The sequence below is a fragment of the Parasteatoda tepidariorum genome, chromosome 1 (genome assembly GCF_982258835.1).
Source record: "Parasteatoda tepidariorum strain Cologne lab strain chromosome 1, Ptep-v5.0, whole genome shotgun sequence".
NCBI classification, from domain to species: domain Eukaryota; kingdom Metazoa; phylum Arthropoda; class Arachnida; order Araneae; family Theridiidae; genus Parasteatoda; species Parasteatoda tepidariorum.
Window position 1 is genome coordinate 107,128,942 of NC_141755.1, and position 15,679 is coordinate 107,144,620.

Consider the following 15,679-nt stretch of genomic DNA (forward strand, 5'->3'; position numbering starts at 1 on the left):
ACAAAACGAATTTTTCTTACCTTTCTTATTCATTAGTCTGATAACAGGAAAAATAGAGAGAACGCTTTCTAGTATAAGCATAATTTTTATTTTTAAAGCTAGTTCCATTTTTTTTTTCAAACTCTGATGAAAGCTTGCTAGTTAAAAATATGAGCCATACTAGTAACGTAACTGCCTTTGATAAATATGAGCCATACGAGTAAGGCAACTGCCTTTGTAAACGATTCAAGAAAGGAACTTTTGAAGTTTGGAGAAAGCCTTTTATTTTGTTGCACATGCAATGTTCCTGTTGATTTTCTCACGAAAGAAATAACTGCAATAAATACTTGAAAAGTAAGATTCACCAAAAGAAGATTGCTGGTGAACCGAGAATAATTAAAGCAAGTATTACTTCCTTATTCGGAAAGGGAAAAAAAACTAACATTTATGAAGTATATAAGCTAATAAATATTTATAAAACATTTTTTAAAAGAAATAAAAGCTGTGATAGCCTTATTACGATAACTGTTTACCCATTCGTTAAATGCTTTTTCTTTCTGGATTGACTCCTTTAAAAAAAATCTATACCATTACAATTAAAGAGCTTAACGCAAGAACTTGGTAAGTGAAATTTTTAGGGGAATTAATGAATCAGAAAAAAAAAGTGGTTGAATCAATATGGCTTTGTTTAACAGAACTGTTTTTGCCATCAATTTAATCGTAACATAAATAATCCACATCAATTTCATACTTTCAAACTATGTATACTTGATATATAAAATTAGTCAGTGGTAAATAAAATAAAGCAATTAATCATTAATAAATAAATTGGTAAAAAATAAATTCTTCTAATAAATTGGTAAAAAAATAGTTCGGATGCAACTTTTTTCCGTTCTGAAAAAGCCACTTACCTGATTTTTCCACTAAGTCTTTCAATTAAGCTAAAATAATTTAATTTTTATTATTTAATATTATTAGTTGCCCTTTTCGGGTGGCTTTACGTTATTTAAATAAACCAGGGCTCGAAAAAACTCAGAAATTTTACCCGTCCCAGAGGACGGCTTGTTCAACAACGTACCCATCCTCCTTTGAAACTAACACGTAGCTTCTAAATAAATAAAAATATAATTTTCTCTTATTTATTACTAACATTTATATAGATTGCACAATGAATTCGTAGTTACAAGGATTACAAATACTAGGATTGGATTACATTATACAGTATTAAATGAAATACTAAGTTACTAATAGTAACTCCTGCATTAGAGGGGGTCATTTGGTGGACACTTTAATGATTTTTTATGTTTTTTTTGGTTCACAAGAGAATTTTGGTATTAATTTTAAGTCATTGCATAGGTGTCAAAATTTCTAAAAATATATACATATGATGAAATCTATTTTTTAAACATCTTTAAAAATCTTTTAATATTGGCCGTGACACCCTAGATTATTTGCACAGATGTCGCTCAAATCGATAGCGACGCAAATATGATCTGAAAAGTGTTAAGAATATTCTTTTTGGTCTACTCTTTAAGCACACTATTGTTCATGTCAGTTATAGACATTGTTTTCCTTTGCTATCGAATTAATACTAAATCCTGCATTTGATGGGGTCATTTGGTGGACACTTTAATGATTTTTTTATATTTTTTTGGCTCGCAAGAGAACTTTGGTATTAATTTTAGGTTATTGCATAGGTGTCAAAATTTCTAAAAATATATACATATGATGAAAAATATTTATTAAACTTTTTCAAAAAATTCTTTATTTTGTGCGTGTCATCATAAATTATTAGCACAAGTGTCGCTCAAATCGATACTGACGCAAGTATGATCTGAGAAGGGTTAGGAGTATTCTTTTTGGCCTACTTTTTAAGTACACTATTGTCTATTTCAGTTACAGACATTGTTCTCCTTTGCTATCGAATTAATACTAACTCCTGCATTTGAGGGGGTCATTTGGTGGACACTTTAATGATTTTTTATGTTTTTTTGGTTCACAAGAGAACTTTGGTATTAATTTTAGGTTATTGCTTAGGTGTCGAAATTTCTAAAAATATATAAATATGATGAAAAATATTTATTAAAAATTGTTAAAAAAATTTCTATTTTGTCCGTGTCACCCTTCTAGAACGATTTGTCGTATAATGTTCTAATGTAGACAGTGACCTTCCTCGTATTTTGAAATGTGAAAACTTTAAAAGTCTAAAAAGACACAACCCCACAGACACACATCCACAGATATTCATCTTTATATATGTAAATTATATTCATTGAACGTGAAAATTGGATCATTAAGCGAAAAGTTCGTCAGGATGTTTTTTTTATTTTTTAAATGCGCACTTTATTTAACATTCAAACGTCACAGAATTAATGACATTTCCAAGCATTTATTGAATAATTTTACAGTAAAGAAAACTTTACACCAAGTTCTTTTTATAAAATATTTTTTTTATAACCACATATTTGAAGTTATTCTACCCTGCAGGTCAGCGTGGTCTCGTCACATTGCAATCCTTCTGCACATTCAGCGGTGATGATCATGTTTGGAATGTCAGGTAAACAATCCTCTCCTTCACCTGAAAAAAAAACATTTTTTATTATTCGTTTAATTCGAATTTAAAATTATTTTATTATATGCCGCCACCTCTAATTCGTTAAAAGAATTATTCGTCAAAACAAATCGGTCGAAAGTTTTTGAGAAGATTAAATTTAATAAAAAAGCTTTTTTTTAATTACGATAATGTTTTTTGCTCATTTTATTTTTATGGTTGCACAATTGGGTACTTGCACTTCAAGAAGACCTCCCATACCCGCACATGTGACCTATGACGTCAGCTCCAGCTAATCTTTATAAGTTAAAAGTTGAACTACGTTTCTCTACATAAGTCAGAATGCTAATGAACGATAAGTTGATTAAATACAAAGCCCTATCCAACATCCAATTCGTTGAAATATAAATCTTCTTCTTCTACTTCTTTTACTTAACTTAAATTTATTATTTGTTTATGTAGTTTATTGTAACCGTGATATATTTTTGTTTTGTGTACCTGGCAACTTCGATGCATATTTAGTTTGTTTATGCTCCACATGCCTTCGGGCCTGGCTTTGTGTTAAGTCTCTGTGTAAATATATAGTGAAAGAACTGAAATCTTTGAGAAAGAATGTTTATGAAAGAATTTAGAATGTGTCACTTAAGAGAAGTGATACTTGATGGGCTTGGTTTACTTGAAATAGAATGGAGAGAACGGTTGCTAGGGAAAACAAATACCACGCTTCAATAGCCAATCAGGATCAAGATACCTACACTACGTCACTTGGTATCTCATAGGTAGCCAAAGGGTTGAATATTGTGCACCACTCGTATTTACTTTGCAAACCAACTGGCACGCAATGATCTGAAACTTTGGAGACACAGCCGGAGATGGAATCATTAACATAACATCTCAAGGCATTGATTCAGATGGGACACAGGTGTCCCATTAATGTATTTTTTTCTGACTCCCTAATTAAAAGTAAAAATATATTTTGATATTTTTTTAATTGTGAAAAAACAGTCTAATAGTTACTAAAAAAAAACCCGATAGATTATCGGAATTACGTTTGTAATAAAATTTGAAATCCAATTAAAGTAGCTCGAAATTTTTTTTTCCGTTCATATTCAAAAATGCATAAAAAATTGATTTTGTAAATTAAAGAAATTTCAATGATGAATAACTGTTTCCCTTCGATATAAATAAGTGTAAATTTGAAAATTTAATTGTTTGGAAGATTTTACCTCTAAAGCAGAAAAAGACAACGGTGTTTCATGCTGCCTTTCACAATGATAAATAATTAAAGTACTAAATATAAAATATTTTACTTATTTTGACCTAAAATAATACAAATTAATGAAAAATGTATAAAATATGCATTTATTAAAAATTTTGCGTCAAATGGTTAATAAAAATAGTTTTTATTTCATCTTTAATAGTTTTATTTTAATTTTTTAAGTTATCTATTTTGATTGTAATATTATTGAATTCGATAATTATTGCATTCTATAATGATCACGATATTTTCGAATTCAGTGTGTATTAGTATCATAAAATTATTTCGATGCTGTGTATATTGTGCACCAATGTGTACTGTAACCCAATGTGTATCTGTTGTTGGAGATCTGTGTAAACCATAATCCGGCGTTGTTCGAGCCGGTATATATTGTATACCAATGTGTAATGTAAACCAATGCGTATTGTAAACCAATGTGTTTAGCAATGTTTATCGGTGGTTTGTGTTCTGTTTAAACAAGAATACGGTGTTGTTCGAACGTGTTTGTGTTACTGAACCTTGCTATTCCATAAATACCTTAAATACTTAATGCCCATAATTATATGAAAGAAAGTACATATGAAATTAGACATTTCGAATCATTATAGAAAGGTGAAACACTTAAAAGTTTCTTACGTAAAATGTTGACGCAAGTGTCACAGCATTGACAGAAGCTTCCTTTCACCCGAATCTTTTGTCCGTTGCTCTCGTGACAGTCCGTGAGCTTTTCGCACTGCACTTTGTCGCAGTAATCGTCCGGACACAGCTTGGCCTGTGCCACAACCACAATGAGTGCGAAGACAACTACGAACTTGATCATGGTACCTTTGGAGAAAACCACTCTAAAAAGTAATTTGCATACGTCACAATAAAGGAGGAAGAGTCATATTTCATATGTTATTGACCACATTTTCACCTGTTAACAACGCAATTTTTCACGGTTTTTTTCTATAAATCGAACAAATTTCCTCCTGTTAACACCCAAGTCAAAATTTTTGATGGTTTTAGAATGATGGTTCAAAATAATCTTGATGGTAATCATCAATAATTCCATCATGAACCATTATATTTTTGATGGTAACCAACATAAGTAGCCATCAACCCATCTAGAGGAAAACATTGCCATCAGAGGGAAACATTGGCATCCAGAGGAAAATCGTCAAAACTAATTTACAATTCTCAGTTTTCACAAAATTTCTTTGTTTCATTTGACGCTATTTTCATTATGAAAATGACTAAAGGTCATAACCTAATTTAGCATCAGCGACGAATAACTGTCACAAACTTTGTAGAGGTAACATACTATTCATTAAAACAGTTTAATCAAATTATGGAGTACGTGATTTAAAATTATATAATTCTAGAGAGTGTGAAAAATTGTATAAATTTACAGTTAAAAGAACTCTATTTAGTTAATTATTTTAAAATAATAAATAATGATTATAAATTAGTTTTTTGGATAGAATTACCTTTAGATTAATATGTATTAAAACCATACTCAAAGCTTTTAGCTCAAATAGTTCTACAAATATGGCGAAATGTACAAGAAGTGAAATGAATATTAAGAGGTTCTGTCTTTTAGCCATTCAGGTATTGGAGCCCTATTTTCCAGTCGACGCCTATCTCTCGTTTCTCAGGGGATTGAGCGCTCACCTCCCAATGAGGCGAATCGGGTTCGAACACCGGTAATGACTGGTGGGTTCGGATTCAGCACCTGCCTTAAACCGAAAACAGTTCTGACGTAAAATGTCCTCAGTAGTGGACGGATCACGGATTAGAGTCCCCTTGCCGTCAGGCTAACCGAGAGAGGTTTTCGCGGGTTTCCTCTCCATGTAAAGCAAATGAGGGTTAGCTCCATGAATAAGTCCTCCACGAAGGTAAATTTCTCCAAATACTTGATCCAGGAGTTTCCTTGTTTACTGGATTGGGTTCAAAATTATAAGGATACGGAGTTGAAAACTGGTAGTAGTAAACTAAAAATTCAGTCGGCTGTTCAACGACGGTTACAAAGTTTCTCTAGGTCGAAAATCCTAACCCGCCAATAAAATAAATATACTTGTTTAGAGAAAATATGCTTTTACTTTTGATTTCGTCATTTAAAATATCATCTGAATTAATTAGCTTATTTAAAATCTGTCTTTTAATATTCACACGCAAAAATTAGATCATTAGTTTTAAAGTTACTACACTCAAAATGTTTTGTTATTTTAACTTGCTCATAGTTTATATTCTAGGTAAATAAAGGCTAAAGATTTAACTATAAATAAATTGTTTAAAATTTTAAACGAGATGAAAAGCATTAAAATTACATTCGTTAAAGGAACCAACAAACAATTTAGATGATTAATTACAGAACTTATCTACCAGGCAAAAGCATAATTTCAATCTTACTATAGCAACATTTTCAATTGTGTTAATATTGCTATATTATTCAGAAAATTTCTAAAAAGAAATGATGCCTAAAATCTTTGTCTTTTATTTGAAAAAAAAAAATAAATAAAAATAAAGTGTAAGATTTAGAAACCTAAAGCGAAATGATTAATATCTAAATTTATGTGAGATTCTGGGTACAATTTCGGAATTAATGGAATATTTGGAATGGAATTATTTGCGAAATGGAATTAATTGATGAATAATTTTAAAAAGTACCTTTCTTTCGTGACTTACTAAGGAACTACTTTCAGGTCTGATTTTAAAATAAAAAAAATTTAAAAAGAGACAAAGAATACGATATTAACTAAAAGTGTTGATAAAATTTATAATAATCTTAGAATTATGTTGCGAATTTATCACGAATAAATAATTTCTATGATGCATTTTTTGAATTGCCTCTAAAAATATACGGTAGACACTGATAATGTTTGTTAAATATATCTAAATAATGAATGTATTAATTACATGCATATTTCTTTCCTCAAAACATATCGGATGAAACGAGTATTATTATAGCTTAAAGTTACGTAAAAAATATGAGAAAATTTATCGGTAAAAATATATATGCATCATAGATTTGGATTTTTTAATCTGTTTTGATATCCTCTAGTTGTCGGGCTAACCAGGATAATGTTTTTCTTTCTTTCTAATGCTAGTGCATATTAGTTCCATCAAAAAGTCCTTCGTGATGTTCTAATTCTTGATTTAGGAGTTATCTTGTGTTCTGGGTTAGGCTCAAAAATACAAGGCCACTGAGACGAACATTAATAGCAGCAAGCGAAAAACTGGGGTGGTTATTCAATGCTGGTAATTATATAAGACAAAATCTGCCTACATTACATTAATTATTAATTTATAAATTATCGGATATTTTTAACTCCAATATCAAATTTTTTTATAAACTGTTAGAACTACTTTTGTACAGTTTTATATCATAAGAAGAGAAGTTTGAAAACCTATTCCAAATAAATTGTTGCTCAAATTAAACGCATGAAAATTTCTTAAAAAAATCTAAGGTTAATTCTATAAATAATCGATTGTTAGAGTAATCGGAATACAACGAAATCATCTCAAAATGTAGCCTTCTTAATACGTTTAATGAAAAAAATTTACTTACGAAGAAATGCTGCGATGAATAAATTTCAATCAGCAAAAAAGTTGACAATTTATGCTTGATGAACTACTCGAAAATTCTATATCTTCAGAGATAAGAGTTGTTATTCTTTTTTAAATCCCAAACAGCTGTTTTACAAATTAATTGAACTTTGAATGCAATTGATAACACATGTCACATTCAATTATCACTTTATTAAATGCAGAAGTAAGAAATTGACATTGAAAAAGTAATGATTTAAGGAGTTTGCTGTTGTCTAGGTCTATTATCTTAGATATTTGTGGGCTGATTTTAATGTGATTATTTAACAAATTTTTTAATTAAATTCACAATCTTAAAAGTCAAAAATGATTAAATAAAAAAAAAATTTAAAAATTTCCTTTTTTTCCCCACGTAAAATAAGAAAAAATAGAAAATTCCAGTTTCGTCACACCTCAAATAAAAAATTTAATTCATTATTTTCGTAATAAAATTTAATTAACAACGAAAATTTACTAACTATGTACCTTCAAAAGTGATAAGCTCTACGTTTTTTTTTTTTTTCGCTTTCAAAAAATATAATTATTTTCTACTCTTTAGTTCATTTAAAAAACGCAGTTTTTAAAAAATATGTAATTTTACTATTAATTATTTTTTTTTCTGTATATTTTAAAGGTGCTCGTTAATTCTACAAAATAGTGTTATAACTATTATGTAAATATATTTTTTTTATATTTATGTTTTCTAAATGAATATTGGCAGGATTTTCTTCTTGCCATCTTGAAGTAATCTTGCCATAATTTGCTTTCATTTTGATACTTTGAGAAATATTTTTTGAAACTTCATGGTTTATTTGATTTAACTTTTTTCTATAGTTTAAATTTAAAGTTAATTTAAAGTAAAGTTGTTGGAAAAACAGAATTTACTATAAAGATTTTAGTGTCCTATTAAGTCAAAATCTCACTTCAAAATAAATATAAACAAAATTCAACATATTTAAAAAAAAAAAAATCAAATTTTTGTTATTTTTTTTTCATTTCTAAGAATGACTGATGAATGTTTTGTATGAAACTGGACACTAGATGGCGCAGAAATCGTTTTTCCTCCTGAAGAATTGAGAGAGTTAAAAAGAGAATGGTGGTTATGGTTTTAAAGTATTGTGTCTGCTAATATTGTTTTCTGTCTGTGTTGTGCATCTGTAGCATTATGATTATTAATAAATAATTTTTAAGATGCTAGTTGATTGTAATTGTGCCAAGAATTCATACGTCTTTACAGTTTCATTTCATGACGCCTGTACTTAAGGAGTACACTTGTCAACGAGAGTTTGATTAAAAGTACTTAAAGAAAAAGACATACAACAATTATTCTTTTCTAATTTTGGGTATGGGCGTTTCCCTACTTTCCGAGCCAACTATTCCAAAATAGAAAGAAAAGTAATTTTTTTTTTGTAAATAGAAATTACGCGTTAATTAGAAAATAAAGAAAACATATTTTATTCGTAGATTCAAGGGGTTTTAATAAATTAACGGAAGAATTTCCTTTTCTCGTCATTCAACGCAAGGTAAAAGACGCAATAGCTGCTTACACTGTAACAGAGACACTAAGGCTTGAAATAAATCGATGCGGCTGTGCTAAAACATGCCAAGAATTTTTAAGATAAGATTTGTGATAACCTACTACTTAGAGGTTAAAACCGTAGTGAGATTTTGCAATGCCCCTCGGAAAGTTACTCCTTTTATTTTTGTAAAAATATGATTTTTTTTTTCAGTAACGCCTAATTATTCATGGTAATATTATAAATATAACCGTCGTTGAACCAATTTTGGTTTTACGGCAACTAATGTTCAACCCCGTAGCCTTGTAATTTTGAACCCAATCCAGAAGACAAGGGAAGTTCTGGATCAAGTATTAGAAAAAATTTGCCTTCGTGGAGGACTTTTTGATGGAACTAACCCGCATTTGCGTTACATGTAGAGGAAAACCTCTTACGGTTAGTCTGACAGCAAGGGGACTCGGACCCATGATCCGTCTACCACTGAGGATATTTTATGTCAGCACTGTTGACGGTGCAAGCTGGATGCGGAATTCGTATCGACCAGAAATAGCTGGGATTCGAACACTGTTCACCTCATTGGAAGGCGAACGCTCTATCCTCTAAACCACCAGGGCTCCTATTCATGGTAATAGGTACTACTGATATTTTAGTAAATGATTCTTCTTTAATTAATTAAACATTGCGGCGTCAATATGAGTTTAGCAATTTTCCCGACTTTTCATCATAAAACGCATAAAATAATAGTGTTATTACTATTGCGAAAAACTTTTCGTTTAAAATTTTTATGTCAGCAATAGTTTTAACACGTGACTTAAATGAACAGTTAATTAAGAACGTTTGTAAAATTTGTGGCCAGTATGTATTTTTTTAAAAAATAAATAAAATCAATTAAAAGAAAATTAAATGTATCAACCCTAAATATTATAAGTGCTTATTGGATTGTTGGCGATTGTTCAGCGCGCGTCTAAGTTTCAACTTAAAGAAATTTTAAAACCAATAGACGCGTAATCTTTAAATCTTTACCACGCGCATGTTAATAGAACTATAATTAACGATTTTCAATAATTATAAAAGTCATTAAATACGGAAATCATAATTGATATTGTCTTGGTGTTTATTGGGCCTGCTGTTTATTGAGTCCTGAATTGTAAAGAACCAAAATAATATTATGTGTCTAAATTTATACTCTCAAAATTTCTACTAGAACGAGTTAAAATATTTGGAATCATTTTACCGATTTTATGTAAAGTCAGCAAAGATAATTTTACACTGTATATAATGCAAGGTAGAAAATGTCAATTAGTTTAAAGTAGTAAGTATTTTAGTACAAAAGCATTTTTGTTTATTTATTTAAGAGGGATATTTGTAATAATTTCAAGTCAGACAAGATCAAATCCACAGCGTGAACAAAACAGTTTCCTTATTGTGTTACTAGAGAGCGCTGCATAAGCAGAAAGAGAGCGCTGCGTAGCAGAAAAGAAACTGAAAAAATTGGTTTTTAATTGCAGCGCATGCAAAAAAAGAAATTTTTTATTATTTTTTTTAATTTTTTTTTTTTTACAAAACTAAACACGAGGAAAGAGTTCAACTCAGTATTGGTTAGGCGTTAAGTCAATCGTTTTCATTTATTATTTTTTTATGGAATTTATGAAGTTTGCAAAAATTGTTTGAATATTTGTTTGAACTTAATTTTAGAAAAAGTTTGGAGGTTTTTTCTTTAAGAATGTAGAGAGTTGAGAAGAAAAAATTAATTTTGTCCTAGCTCCTGAAGTCAGTATCAATTCGCGATCGCAACGCTCGAGTACGCCCTCTAGCTGGAGCCTGTAAATATCAGACATTAATTTATCACGTTTTCATTTAGTTCCATCAAAATCATTGGCAGAATCAGATGCCATTTTCTTAGCAGCAAATAAAAATAAAAATTTCCATAAGGAAAAGCCAAAGAATTTGAAAAAACTCTCCAGAATATTGTGATATCTTTCAAACCCAGAACACGCCGAACATTTGAAGAAAAATTTCGCAATAATTTTTAACTTATATTATCAACAAACTTGCAACTCATAACTTCCGATTTCGCTATCGCATACTGTTACAGATGTGTGTATTAAGGTAAAATGCATTTCTTCTGTCTTCAATTCATTACAAATTAAAGTGAAGTCAACATTGCTTTCGTCATTCCAATAAATAAATGTGAATTCAGAAAGTACAGAACTGTAATAGTTATAGAATATTCTTCTTCGTTATAGAATAGTATATATTTCTGTATCCATATAATTCGGAAAACAACAATAAAAAATTATCCAAATTATTTGAAATAGTGCCATTTGTGCTGATTCTTAATTAATTTTTATCGTTTTCTTGGTAAGTACTTTTTAGTTTTGAAAGAATAATTTCAACTAGAATTCAGCTATTCTGTTTTTAGCTGCATATTCAAATTCATACCAAGATCTTACAATTATAAAATTTTGCTGTGTAGTATGTTAAAAGTAATGAAGGGATAAACTATGTATCTATTATTTGAGAATAAAGTTCTCAAACAAAGAACATAACATTTTGGAATTTTCTGGAGTTATGAATCAGGTAAGTGTTATGATTTTTACAATAAACAATTTGCTTGTAAATATTTTTTTTTCTCATTTGATGATCGTTCTCTACATAATGGTTTTTTACGTCTGATTAAGAACTACAAGAATAAAAAAAAAGAAATATGAAAGTTTTTATGAAGAATTTTTAAAATCGTTTTTTATAACAAGAATTCTTTATTTTACGTTTTTTAGTTTATAAATTTTTGATGAAAATTGTTGACAAAATACTTTTGCTTGAAAAATTAAATGGTATAACATTATGTGTTTATGCATACTTCTTGCATATTCTAATGTTTGAAGTAATATGATTTAAAAAAGTATGGAATAAAAAATTCGGTACTTACGTAATAACGCCACTTGGCGGCTTTTAAGTGCCACCAATCTACACCAAAATTTTTGCGACAAACCATAAAATAAAACACTTTATTTAAAATCAAAGTAAAATCTCTTTCACCTGCGTAAGTAATTTAAAATTAAAGGCATCAAAGAAAGGCATCAAAGTGAGTTTAGGTTAGACCTAGAGTAAGACATGAAGTTTTAAGTGCTGAAAAATCATTTTCAAAATATCAAAATCTAAAGAAATTATGGCAGGATTTCTCAGGATAAAGCAATGGAGAAGTAATCCTGTAATATTTTGGTTTTCTATGTTGATATTTTGAAAACTTTTTTTCAGAATTTAAACCTTCACTACTCTACGCTTAAGGCCGGCGGAGTGGTTAGCGGCCAGACTGTGGGCTCGAATCCTGATATCGGAATGAATGTTTCTCTCTGTGCGTTGTCTTCTATTGTGTATGAAAATTGAGCCGTGATGGTTAAGGGGACAGAGCTTTCTCCTTCCAATGAGATGAACCGGTTCGAATCCAGCGATGGCTGGTAGATACGAATTCCGCATCCGGCTTGCACAGATCACAGTGCTGACGTAAAATATCCTCAGCAGTGGACGAATCATGGGTTAGAGTTCCCTTGCCGTCAGATTAACCGTGGGAGGTTCTCGTGGTTCGGTTTAATTTTTAGGGTATAATTTATCATTTGTATTACACGCCTACCCAAGTCATAATTTTTGATGGTTTTTCAATGATGGTCCACCATAATCTGGATGGTAAACATTAATAATTCCATCACGAGCCATTATATTTTTAATGGTAGCCAACATAAGTAACCATCCCCCCAATGTAGAAATTCGGACCTATTTATGATGGTCCAACATAAGAATAGCAACTTGTTAGGATGGCTTGGTCATGTTAAACCATCAGAAATTTCCATCATAATTTCTTGGGAATTAAATGTTGGAATGATTCTGAGCAACCATCATCCTACTATAGGAATTGGGACTGATTCGTGATGGGTTCAACCGTTAACATAAAAAACAAAATTGTTTTTATGGTATTTTCCAGAGAACCAAGGAGAATTCCCATTAAACCATCATGGAAATGCATAATTGGAACCATCATGGACCAATGGTCCATGAGAATAAAACTTGTCTTGATGGTTAGCCATTATAGTATTGAAGTACTTTCCATCAGTTGAATGATGGAAGTTTGCTGGCATATCAAAAAGCATGAATGCATAATGAAAAATGTTGGACCATCATGAATCGCACTGAAACCAACATAAACCATCAAAATGTTTTGATGGGATCATCAAGAATTTTGATTTCCTAATCCATGTAAAAAATTTTATAAATTATTGCATCCGACTAACCTGATAAAATTTCTTTTGCAGATACATTGGTCTAGACTTGGGGGAATGATTCTCAGTATTGTGATCTGCTTTCTGACTACCGTGTACTGCCAGGATCAAAATTGGAATGGGCATTACTATCAGCATTATTCACCCAGTTCAATATGGGTTGCACAGAACCACAACAATCGAGGCGGAGATCTGGAGTTGCAAAGTTCAATTAATAGACCATCTTCCAGGTTTGGAAAAATGCCTTGGAAAAACCACAGTGGCAATCTCCAATGTACAAGCTGAAATGGCAAGATTCGCTTTCAAAACCGCAATGGCAACTATCGAAAGCACACCACATGAAACCGTTTATGAAGCGACCATTTAAGAATTCGAACTCTTTAAACAAACAGCCGCATGACCAATAAAGAGCAGGATCTAAAGAGTGGCAAGGAAGATTTCGTACTAAGCCTAATGGCATATTTTTCCGACAAACTACACCCCAACCCAGAAATTGGCCAGATTACATTCCTCCACTTTCTATTATAAAACCTTCTATGGATGATCCACATGCACTCTACAACTTCAAATAATAATTATTCATCAAAAATGAGGCAAAACATTTATATGGTATAAACAAATTCTCATTTGTTAGTGTATGATAAATATATCTGCAAGAAAGTATCTTATAACAAAATCGAAGCTTTTTAGTACATATATGAATATCTACGATCTGTCTAACTAAAGAACTTCCCTCCCCACAGCTTGAGCACAGTCTATGACCATGGTTACGAGTTAAAACTATTACAAGTAAAGCAGGTTTTGACTGGAGTCAGTGAGGGAATTAATCAAGAGCCGAACCTCTTTCAAAAAGCGTTTTTCTTGTTTCCACAGCAACAGACAGCTCCAAGCGCTTTGGCAAGAAAGTTTTTAGATTGGGCAGACAGATGCTATTTGGAGAGTGTTTTTTTCCCCATATATTGAGGTGAAATTAATGTTCCTATTTTGAGCTGTAGAAATTCCATATTTTTAAACTCAACATATGAAAAAGAGTTCTACTTAGGGATTTTTAAGATATCACGGTACCGGAAAGTGTCTAAATCGATGAAAATTTTTTTTATTGCTCTCATTTAAGTTTTAACTCACTAAAAAAAAGTCCATGGCTTTACCTGAATTTTTAATGTTATGACGAATTTTGAACTAAAAAAAAAAGCAACCAGCAAAAAAGAAGTTTTGAAATTAAGCTGCAAAAAATTTAGAAAATTGAGTAAAGTGATGCTTTATCAGAGTAATTTCAAATTTTTCTGTCTAAAGAAGTAGTCTGTTTTTTTCGTTATATAGTTTGAATCCAGGAATGTTTTTAAAATTATTCTTTTAATTATTTACCTTTTTAAGTTTTTTTAGGTGTTTTGTTATGTATTTCAAATAAATGAAAGTTTTGTTTTTAAGATTTTATAAGTCTCTCTTTAATTGAACTAGGCTAATAATGATTATATTGTTCATTATAGGGGGAAATTTGATGAATCAACTGTACAATGATTTGAGAATTTAGGTAAAAAAAAGTACAACAGAACACCTTATTCACAAGAAAGTTTAACTGACAGTGCTTTATACGTAATGATTTCAATTGTTCTTCAAGTGACAGTTTTTTAGGCATTATGATTTTATTTTTATTTTATAACCGTCGTTGAACAGCCGACCTAATTTTCGGTAATTCGTACTGAGACTCCATAGCCTTGTAATTTTGAACCCAATCCAGAAGACAGGGGAATTCCTGGATCGAGTATTGGGAAAAATTTGCCTTCGTGGAGAAGTTTTAAATGGAACTGACCCGCATTTGCGTTACATAGAGAGGAAGACCACGAGAACCTCCCACGTTTAGCCTGACGGCAAGGGGACTCTAACTCTTGATCTACCACTGAGGATATTTCACGTTAGCACTCTGGTCGGTGCAAGCCGGATGGGGAATTCGTATCAATTGGGATTCGAGCCCGGTTCAACTCATTGTGAGGCGAACGCTCTTTCCCCTGAGCCATTACGGCTCAGTATATTGTAATTATCATCGAGAGATGCAGAAAGTTTTCCACTATTAACTCATGTGTTGCCACAGAGATGACCAAATGCTCACTTTTCGATGGCATAGATTCACAAATTTTATTTTTCAACCAGAGATTATTTAAAGCACTCTTAATGTGCATATTTAAGAACTGTCAAAGTTGAGGCCATAAAAATGCATTGGCTAGGAATCTTAAAAATATATTGGACTTAAGAAAAAGCAAAACATTTAAAATCTAATGAATCCTTTCTGAGAAAGGTGACCAGAAAAGATCAAAACCCGTCTGTTTGCCAGAAAGGAATTGGAATGTGATTATTAAATATATTTTTAATTTAATATGCAAACAAAACTTATCACGATTGCTGATAACTCAGTTTCATCTGATGAAATAAAAGTGAAATTCTTTTCATTTTTGACTTAATTTCTGGATCGGAAGCAAGCTATATCTAAAAAGTTATATCAAAAAAGTTATATAATTATTATTTTTTGATATATTTA

General features: G+C 30.8%; 1 protein-coding gene across 1 annotated transcript; it reads right to left on the reverse strand.

Moving 5' to 3' along the window:
* Nucleotides 1-2,352: 2,352 nt before the first annotated feature.
* Nucleotides 2,353-4,630, reverse strand: LOC107445375 (uncharacterized). Its single transcript, XM_087150265.1, has 2 exons — nucleotides 4,425-4,630; nucleotides 2,353-2,557 (listed from the first exon to the last, which is right to left on the reverse strand). The coding sequence occupies exons 1-2, from the start codon at nucleotides 4,606-4,608 to the stop codon at nucleotides 2,451-2,453; spliced, it is 291 nt and encodes a 96-aa protein (XP_087006391.1). The 5' UTR covers nucleotides 4,609-4,630; the 3' UTR covers nucleotides 2,353-2,450.
* Nucleotides 4,631-15,679: the final 11,049 nt, after the last annotated feature.